This window comes from Chrysochloris asiatica, unplaced genomic scaffold (assembly GCF_000296735.1).
Source record: "Chrysochloris asiatica unplaced genomic scaffold, ChrAsi1.0 scaffold00172, whole genome shotgun sequence".
Taxonomy (NCBI): Eukaryota; Metazoa; Chordata; class Mammalia; order Afrosoricida; family Chrysochloridae; genus Chrysochloris; species Chrysochloris asiatica.
The window spans coordinates 1,765,595-1,776,343 of NW_006408690.1; the positions used below are offsets into that span (position 1 = coordinate 1,765,595).

The window sequence follows — 10,749 nt, forward strand, 5'->3', positions numbered from 1 at the left end:
CATTGATTTTGCAGAATTCTATCATGTGATCTCCAGCATAATTTCTATCACCAAGGCCATATTTTCCAACTACTGATCCATCCTTCTTCTTTGCTCCCAACCTTTGAATTCCAATCACCACTAATGATCAATACGTCTTAATTGCATGTTTGATCAATTTCAGATTGAAGAAGTTGGTAGAATTCTTCTACTTCATCTTCACTGGCTTTAGTGGTGGTGCATAAATTTGAACAATGGTAGTATTAACTAATCATGACTGATCTGGATATGTTCATTTTGACAATGAATGCAACACCATTCCTCTTCAATTTGTCATCCCTAGCATAGAAAACCATGTGGTTGTCAGATTCAAAATGGCCAATACCAGTCCATTTCAACTCACTAATGCCTAAGATATTGATGTTTATGTGTTCTGTTTCATTTTTGACAATTTCCAATTTTCCTAGATTCATATTTGTACAGTCCATGTTCTGATTATTAATAGATGTTTATAGCTGTTTCTCTTGATTTGGAGTTGTGCCCCATCAGCTAATGAAGGTCCCATGGTTTTTACTCCATTCATGTCATCATGGTCAACTGTACTTTGAGTGGGCAGCTCTTCCCCACTTGCATTTTGAGTGCCTTCCAACCCGAGGTGCTCATTTTCTGGCACTATATCTGACAGTGTTTCTCTGCTGTTCATAAGGTTTTCAGTGACTAAATATTCAGAAGTAGTTTGTCTCTCCTTCTTCCTAGTCTTTCTTCATCTGGAAGCTCATCTGAAACCTGTTCATCATGGTTGACCCTGCTGGTATTTAAAATACACGAGGCATAGCTTCCAGAATCATAGCAACTCACAAGCCACCACAGTATGACAAACTGATAGATGAGTGGTGGAGTGACCCTACAGACCACAGTAAAACTGCTCCTTAGGGTCCCAAGACTAAATATTTATGGGAACAGAAAGTCACTGGTGTCTAACTAACATCAATCATTTCTATGAATTGCTCTGTTATTGAAATGTATCTTAATCATTTTCATACTATATACAGTATGTTATTGTTAGGTTCTGTAGCGTCAACTCTGATTCATAGGGGCACCATGCACAATAGGTCTAAACTCTGCCTTGTATTACACTATGCTAATTGTTGTTATGCTTGAGCCCATTGCTGCTGCCACTGTGCCAATCCATCTCATTGGATGTCTTCCTCTTTTTCACTAACTCTCCACCTTATGAAGCATAATGCACTTCTCCAGGGAGTGAACCCTCCTGATAACATGTCTCAAGTATGAGAGACGGTCCCTTCCCATATTAGCTTCTAAGGAGCATTCTGACTGTACTTCCTCCAATACAAATGTGTTTGTTCTTCTGGCGGTCCGTGGTACTCCAACACCATAACTCAAATGCATCCAATCTGTGGTTCCCCTAATGCATTGTCCAACTTTCAAGTGTATGTAAGACTATTGAAAATATCATGGCTTCGGTCAGGTGCATCTTAGTACTCAAACTGATATCCTTGCTCTTAAACATGTTAAAGTGGTTTTGTGAAGGAGGTTTACATAATGTCTTATGTTCTTTGATTTCTTGACTGCTGCTTCCATGAGTGTTGATTATGGATCCAATGAAAATTAAGTATTTTACTACTTTAGTCTTTTCTCCATTTATCATGATGTTATTTATGGTTTCAATCATGAGGATTTTTTTGTTGTTGTTGTTTTATTGACATTGAGATGCAATCCATACTAAAGGCTGTAGTCTTTGATGTTCATCAGTAAGTGTTTTAAGTCCTCTTTGCTTCCAGAAAGCAAGGTTGTATTATCTGTATATCATAGTTGTTAATGAATATTCCTCAAATTCTGATGCCATGTTCTTCATATAATACAACTTCTCAGATAATTTACTTAGCATATAGATTTAATAAGTATGGTAAAAATAAAAAATACAATCATGGCACATGCCTTTAGTGATTTTAAACCATACCATATTCCCTTGCTTTGCTCCAGTGACTGTCTCTTGATCTATGTACTGGTTCATCATGAACACAATAAATTTTTCTGGACTACCCATTCTTCACAATGTTATCAACTGCTTGTTAAGACTCACACAGTTGAAAGCAGTTGTCTAGTCAATAAAACACAAGTAAACTTCTTTCTATATTCTCTACTTTCAGCCAAGATCCATCTGAAATCAGCAGAGCTATCCCTAGTTCCACATTCTCTCTAAATCTGGGCTTCTGACAGCTCCCTCTTGATGTATTGTTGAAGCTTGTACATCTTCAGCAAAATTTTACTTGCTTGTGATATTAATGATATTGTTCAATGATTTTCACTCTCCATTGGTCACCTCTGTTTGGAATGACAGAAATAATTATTTCTTCCAATTGGTTACCTAGGTAGCAGTCTTCAGAATTCCTTGGCATACATGAGTATGTACCTTCAGTGTTTCATCAGTTTGTTGAAAGATTTCAATTTGTGTTCTGTCAATTCCTAAAGCCTTGTTTTTCACCAATGACTTTAGTGCAGCTTGGACTTCTTCCTTCAGTACCATTGGTTCTTGATCATATGCTACCACTTGAAATGTTTCTTTTTGGTAAGGTGACTCTGTAGATTCCTTTCATCTTTTTTTTAATCTTTTTTTTTTTTTTCAATCATTCAATATTTTACCCATAGAATCCTTCCATATTGAAAATCTTGATTTTTTTCTTCAGTTCTTTAAGCTTGATCAATGTTTACTGTATTCTTCCCCTTTGCTTTGGTAACTCCAAGTCATTGAACATTTCATTCTAATACTTGGCTTTGTCTTCTGTAGTTGCCCTTTGAAATTTTCTGTTCAGCTCTTTGACTTTCTAATTTCTTCCATTTGCTTTTAGCATCTCTGTGCTTCTGAACTAGTTTCAGAATCTCTTGTGACATCCATTTTGGTCTTTTCTTTCTTTCCTGTCTTTTTCATTATCTTGTGTTTCCTTCCTATGTGATCTTCTTGATGTTATCCCACAGCTCTTCTGGTCTTCAGTCATCAGTATCTAATGCATTACATCTGTTCTTGAGATGGACTCTAAATTTAGATGTGATATGTTTGAGATCTTATTTTGTCTCTCATGGACTTGTTTATCTTTTCTTCAGCTTAAGCCTGGACATATATATGAGCAATCAATGGTCTGTTTCACAGTCTGTTCCTGCCCTTTTTTAGGCTGATGATATTGAGCTTTTCCACCTACATAATTACAATTTTTATTACATGGATTTACACTCAAACTATATTTTTATTCAGCAAATATTATTGAGCCCCCAAGAAAATGGGAAACTATGAAAAAATTTACATGCTTATTGTAAGATTATCTTAATAGCAACAAATTGGACAAATCCAGCATTCTCCAATTGATGAATAGATACACAAAATGTGTTAAATGCATACAGTAGAAATTTACTTAGCCATAAAAAGGAATGGTTTGGTGATACATGCTGCAACATAGGTGTCCTGGTACGACACTGGATTACTCACCACTAGATCAGTAGTAAAACCCACCAGCTGTGTTTTGGAAACCCTATACAGAGTCACTGGAGAAGGATATCATGTTTGGTAAGGTGGAGGGTCAGAGAAAAAGAGGAAGACCCCCAATGAGATGGATTGGCCAAGTAGCAGCATTGATGAACTCAAGCATGGCAACAATAGTGAGGTTGGCCCAAGATTGGGCACTGTTTTGTTCTGCTGTGCATAAGGTCACTATGGGTCAGTACCGACTTAATGGCACCTAACAACAACAACACAGGGTATCTAAGAATTGGAACCAACCTGACAGCACTTAACAACAATAAGCTGCCACATGGACATGAATGAACCTTGAGAGCACTATGCCAAATTCAAGAATACAGAGGCAAAAGACCATATATTTTAGGATTCATTTCTATGAAATGTTCATAATTGGCAATGCGATAGAGACAGAAAGTAGATTAGTGGATATCAGGGAATGAGGTGGGATGTGGGAAGGAGCAGGCAATGGAGAGTGACTACTAAGACGTATGAAGTTTTTCTGATGATGATGAAAATATTCTGAAATTAGATAGTGGTAATGGTTGTACAATCTTGTAAAAAAATGAGGGTGCTTCCAAAAGTTTGTTTCAAAATTCCATTATCTTTTTATTCCATTTTTCAACAAGCTTTAAAAAGCTCCCTCACCCCCCTCTAAGACTGAAACTCAAAGGAACACATGAGCAGGTGTGCAAGCTAGCTGGTGAACACATTGGTCTACTGGTGAGTGAAAGGTGGGGAAAGACAGCAATGAAGAAATGGACTGAGTTCAACCACATTCTATAGACTCCTGTTGACCTGTAGATGAGAGAGAGAAGAGGAAGGGCTGGTTGTTCCAAAGTGTGATGAGACCTGCGGACACCTGAGCCCATGGACAAGGACATAGCCACAGAGGACTAGAGCTGAGAGTGAAGCATCCAGCTGATATGAAGTGAGGGGAGACTCACAAGAACACCCAAACATGCAAATAGTACCCATTTGACCTAACCTCAATGACTTGATAATCAGAACTCGACTAGAGGAAGATAAAAAAAAAATAAAAAAAAATAAAAAAAACAATTTTGGTAGAGGAAATAAGGGTAAATTGCTATAATTTGATGAACTTGAACTTGACCTATACTCATGGAGGTAGTAGCTCAAAATACCAACAGAGAGGGGAGGAGTCTTCACATCAAGTATCAATGGTATCCCCTCCCTCTGTATACAGGGTAGATAGGGATGGGCAACTTAGACATTGGCTACCTAAAATGAGGGGTCAATAAAGTCACTAAGTGACTGACTTATGAGGTTTCAAGAGGGAGTTTAGTTTAAGAGTGTGTGGGGGAAGATAGAGTCCCCACTGAATAGTTTTCATCTTGTCTAGATGGGTCTGGTAAAAAGAGATGGGGATAATATTCTTATGATTCAATAGTGAGTAATTGTTATCATAACTAATTGTGACTGTCACGATTGTAAAGGTAAACATTTTGTAACAAAAATGGAGGAATAGTTCATCTTACAGTCTAGAAACAGAGGACCCTAGGACCATTAAGAGGAAAGAGCACAAGCAGAATGTGGGACCCTATCCAGAGAAGCAGCGACACCAGAGATGGAGGAAGAAATGGAGACATGAAGAGAGGGAGCAGCTGAGGACTCTAGATTCATGGAAAGAGAGGGACTGAGAGCTGGCAGCCAGGAGGCAGACTTGTAGACTGTGTCCTTTAGTGGTGTAAATTATTATATAAGCCTTAGCATTTAAAAAAAGCTAAAATTATTAGAGCAAAAAACTGTTATTTCGTACATGGCGAGAATTATAACCATTGTAATGAAACAAAGTATGCAATTTGTGAATGTAAAACTGATGATCTGCCCTGTAAACAATTCACAATAAAAACTTTAAAAAAATTATAATAATGTTAAAAAGACAGAAAGAAAGAAAGAAAAAAAAAGCACCCTCATACTAAAAAGTGTCAAACTGTACACTTTGCAATGGTGAGCTTCACAATATGTTAATTTATCTCAATTTTTAAAATAATTATTATTAAGTAGCTATATTCACTAGACAGCTAACTTCAAGGTTAACAGTGCAAACCACTAGCTGCTTTGCAGGGGAACAATAAGATTTTCTGCTCTCATAGAAACTTCCAGCCTTGGAAACACCATACAGGGTTACTAGGAGTGCGAATTGGCTCAATGGGAGTGGGTCAGGTTTGGTCATATCTATGCTAAGCACTCCTCTATGTCCTGGAATAAAAGTAATGAACACATAAAATTCTGTGTTATCATAGTACTTATGTTGTGATGGAGAGAAAGAGAACATAAACAAAATACATATTTAAAATGGTGTTTTAGATAGAGATAAGTGTTCAGGAAAAATAATGCTGTAGGTAGTGGGCATTAGCTGACAAACTGCTTCTTAAACTCATGATTGTCTAAAACTCCACTCAAGGAAAGCAATTCCAGTCTTATAAATACACTCCAGACAGTTTAATGAACAAAATGTAAGATTTTGAAGATCAGGGGCTCTTTTGTTTTCATGTTTATGGCCTAAATTCATGGTGCATGTAGATCCACAAATCTAATTAAATGAGGGATGAAAAAGATTTATCAGCTTCTATGGATTTCTCCATCTCAATTCAAAGCATTCATTATTGATTAAATAGAAAATTGCCATTTCACATGATACCTTACACTCAGGTTCACCAGACTAGCTGAATATTTTAACAAAATTCATGGTATATATCTCATTCCAGTAAGGAACAGACTTGTTAATCTTTATAGGTATCTGACATGATGCTAAGGTGGGAGAAGAGAACCCATGTGCTCTAGTCTACCCTCTCAATTTTCATAGGTTAATCACTTGGTTTATAGGTTACCCAAGTGACTAGATTATTTTGACTTTCCTACTTGCTTTCCATCATTTATCCAATTCACTCTTCCTGACTTCTCCACTTAGAAAAAAAAAAAAGACAGCATAGGTACCTGAGATTGAAAACTATTAAAGGCCATATGAAAATAGTCAAACTATTTCAAAGTGTTAACAAAGAACTTCAGAATAATTATGAGCTTAAGGATCAATTCTGAAATTTCAGTGAATCGTTGATTTTTAGATTTAGATGCTACCTAGCGCTTTTAAGGCTGAGAAGACTCTGCCCTTCAGAGAGGTTCCAGGCCTTGTTTCAGATCTCACTGTCAGCAGAGCTGAGTCTGGTATTCAGATCTCCTGTCCACTGGGTTTTGAAAGTACCTTTTTGAAACTATGTATGTTGTTGTTGTTAAGTGCCGTCGAGTCGGTTCAGAGTCATAGCAATCCTGTAAAGTGTTTCTGAGGAGCATCCTGTGGGTTTGAACTGCCTGTGATTAGGACCAGTTGTATTTGTTGATGAAATACATCCTCACCTATGTGAAGGGAAATGACTAACACCAGATAGACCTCACTGTTCAAAAAAATTCCCCACCCATTTTCCATTAGGTCTAAATTGTTACTCTGAGAGAACAGTTATTTGGATTCTTCTATTTTTATTCATTAAAAATTTCAGATGTATTAGTTGTTGCTGTTAAGTGCCATCGAGTCACTTCTGACTCATAGCAACCCTGTATAGGATTTCCAAGCTACAGCTGATGAACTGAACAACTGACCTTGTGGTTAGAAGTTTAATGCGTATCTTACAGCACCTCACTAGAACTCCAAATGTATCATAGAAGAGGAAAAAAATGTAACTTGACACTGGAATTTTATAGGGTGAAAATAGGAGTCAAAGAGGGGACCAAGTGCAAATATTTCCTTCAGGAAACCCTATACAGGGTCGCTATCAGTCAGAACCAACTTGATGGTACTTAACAACTACAGTAGCTACAGCATTTAGCATGGAAAACAGAATACAATTTTGGCTTTACAAATCTTTCATAAAGAATCTAATGAATGGATTTATTTAAGTGAAGAAATGATAGATACATTATAACCCTTAGAAAATGACTGTGCTCTGTTTTACAATGGGTTAGTGACTACAGCACATAATGAATATTTATTGCAGTTTTCCCATTCAAGCAATAACCCACGTGATGATATTGCTACAGAAGCATATGAAGATGAGCTAGACATGGGCCGATCTGGATCATACCTGAACAGCAGTATAAATTCAGCCTGGAGTGAGCACAGCTTGGATCCAGAAGACATTCGGGTAATACCAGTATTTCCTCTTTTTTATTTCAGATGAGTCTATTTTCTGGTAGCGTAGTGGTTACGAATCAGGCTGCGAACCTTAAGGTCAGCGGTTCGAAACTACCAGCCACTCCGCGGGAGAAAGATAAGGCTTTCTACACCCGTAAAGATTTACACCCTCGGAAACCCTGTACAGGGTAGCAATGGGTCGGAACCGACTCGACGGCACTTAACAACTTAACTAACATGTATGAGTTGGTATGTGTGGTCATGTGTGTAAAAGAAGAAAAGAGAGCATATATATGTCTGTGTAGGAACTGAAGATGTTAAATACAGAGTTAATCCAGTTCTAAAATACATACTCATGGTATAAATTAAAAATCACAGGCTATCTGCACTCTTACAGTAGCCTAGCCGACTTTGACAATGTTGATGGATTTTTTTTTTTTGCCAGCTATAATAGTTAAATGATGATACACTTCCCGTGCAACATGTTTATGACATCTTGCTGATGAAAAGGCAAGGTAAATCTGTGAGCAGAGAGTCCTGATGATTTAAAATAAATCATGTGGTGATATATCAGTATTTTGTGGAAGAAGTTTTTTTTTGTATTTGATAACCTATGGTCCCCTAACCTAATCTAATATCAGGTGTAATGTTATCAATGGTTATATGATTTTTATAATATTGTTCAGAGATAGAGTTTATCAGTAGATGAGCTTGCTGTGTTTTATTATGGCTAATGCTCAGTGTGGTCTACAGACTGGTAAGTCCAAAGTGCTTGCTCCATGAAGCAAAGGTTAAATGTATGAGTTCATGTGTTAAAGTTCAAATTCCATGTGAAAGAAAACACAAAATAATCAGAAAGTAAGGATGAGGGGGAAGTTGGTGAGTACAAATGTTAGGAATTCCTTTTGAGTAGTTTCCCTAGAGTTCAAGTTTACTGAATTCAAATGATATTTAATAACATTACTTGAATGAAATGCTAAATCTGTACTTCTTTGGATGTGTTTTTGTTCTGATAGGATGAACTGAAGAAACTCTACGCCCAATTAGAAATATATAAAAGGAAGAAGATGATTACAAACAATCCCCACCTCCAGAAAAAACGGTGCTCTAAGAAGGGCTTAGGCCGTTCAATCATGAGACGTATTACCGAGATTCCAGAGACTGTCAGCAGACAATGTTCCAAAGATGACAAAGAAGTCATGGACCACAGTACAGCCAAAAGCACTGCCATCATTAGGAAGAACCCACAGGAATCTTCATGTAACTCTGGGAAACCCAAGGAGGAGTCCCTGAAAAATCGAGTCTTCTCAGTAAAGAAATCCCACAGCACTTATGATCATGTAAGAGAGCAAACAGAAGAGTCCAATAGCTTACCAACGGAAAGCCAAGAAGAGGAGGCTACAGAAAACTCCACGCTAGAGTCTCTGTCGAGTAAAAGACTAAAAGAAAACAGTGAGTCTGAGTCCACAGAATCGGTGCCTTTGGTGTGCAAATCAGCAAGTGCTCACAATCTTAGCTCAGAAAAGAAGCCTGGCCATCCAAGAACATCAATGTTACAAAAATCACTCAGTGTCATAGCAAGTGCCAAGGAAAAGACTCTTGGATTAGCTGGGAAAACTCAAACATCAGGTGTAGAAGAATGTGCTAGACCCCAGAAGCCTCTGCCAAAAGATAAAGAGACAAACAGAAAATACTCAAATTCAGATCACACTGAGACTAAAGATTCTGCCCCCTCAAACTCCAATAATTTGGAGGAGCCAAGAAAACCTCAGAAATCTGGAATTATGAAACAAAGGGTCAACACCCCCACTGCCAATTCTGACATGAGCCCAAGCACCACACAAATGAATGACAGTTTTAACATAGGAGAAGTGTGCCCTTGGGAGATCTATGACATGACCCCCGGTCCTGTGCCTTCAGAATCAAAAGTTCAAAAACATGTCTCTATTGCAGCTTCTGAAATGGAGAGAAACCCAACTTCTTCCTTCAAGGAGAAATCTCATCAGAAGCCTAAGGCAGTTGAAGCATGCCAGCAATCCAATCAGAAGTGCATAGATAAGGCTGAAGTTAACCCTTGGGAGAGCCAAGGTCAGTCCCTCTTTGAAGATGAGAAGCATTTGATTTCCAAGACTCAGGTTCTCCCTGGGAGACCTAAGAATGAGAACACCAGTCAGAATTATGCAGCCAATGTATGCGCTGGGCAGTATGAAGAACTGTCCTCTAAAGTTGTAGCATCCAAAATAGAGCTTGAAAATCTCAACCAAACAGGAGACCAGGAAAAAAAGACATCTTCGTCTGAGGAAAATGTGCCTAGCTCCTATAATTCAAGTAATAACTTTCAGCAGCCTTTAATAGCACGAGCTGAGGTATGTCCTTGGGAGTTTGAGACCCCAGATCAACCAAATGCTGAAAGAAATGTAGCTTTACCTGCCTCTTCTGCTTTAAGTGCAAATAAAACAGCAGGGTCTCAGAAATAAGAGGTCTGGGAGATTTTTAAAGTGTAGCATCTCCAGAAAGTAAAGGAGAAGGAAGAAACCTTGAATTCTATATAAAACAGATGATATAAGATAAAAAATTCCCCAGGAGTATTTGTCAATCAAGGGAGATGTGGCAGATAATAAGATGAAGTCAAAGGCATGGGAGGGAAGTAATCTAGAAGGCCGGAGCAACAATTACCATGGAAAAAGTCAGACTTTGTGCAAGATTGGGCAATGCCCCCTGATAACAGTAGAAAAATATTTGTCCATCAGCATGCCTAAGGAAAATCACCCTCAATATTTGTCCCTGATTGATTTTTACCCATGGGACTTTGTAGAGCCTGAGCAAGGCAAGGCAGAAGACACAGTAGAGGCATGAGTTTTCATAATGGAATGAAAACCTATACATGAATATGATGGAAATTCTGAGTAGCTGACTTAAAAAAGAACTTCTGACTTTACCTATTTAACCTTGATAGTACTGCTAACTTAATGCATCCCCAAACCACCTTTTATATTCATGATTGCTCTCATTTTCTTATATATGTATGTTTCAGTATATTGTTGTGTCTCATATTCAAGCATTCCAAATTGTATACTTTTTGCAAATAACT

At 37.8% G+C, this 10,749-nt stretch overlaps 1 protein-coding gene across 1 annotated transcript in view; it reads left to right on the plus strand.

Moving 5' to 3' along the window:
• GPR158 (G protein-coupled receptor 158) overlaps window positions 1-10,162 on the plus strand; it is a 637,652-nt gene extending 627,490 nt beyond the window's left edge. The window contains 2 exon segments of the mRNA XM_006871655.1: window positions 7,522-7,668; window positions 8,675-10,162. Coding sequence (XP_006871717.1) covers window positions 7,522-7,668; window positions 8,675-10,162 — 1,635 coding nt within the window.
• The last annotated feature ends 587 nt before the right edge of the window (window positions 10,163-10,749 follow it).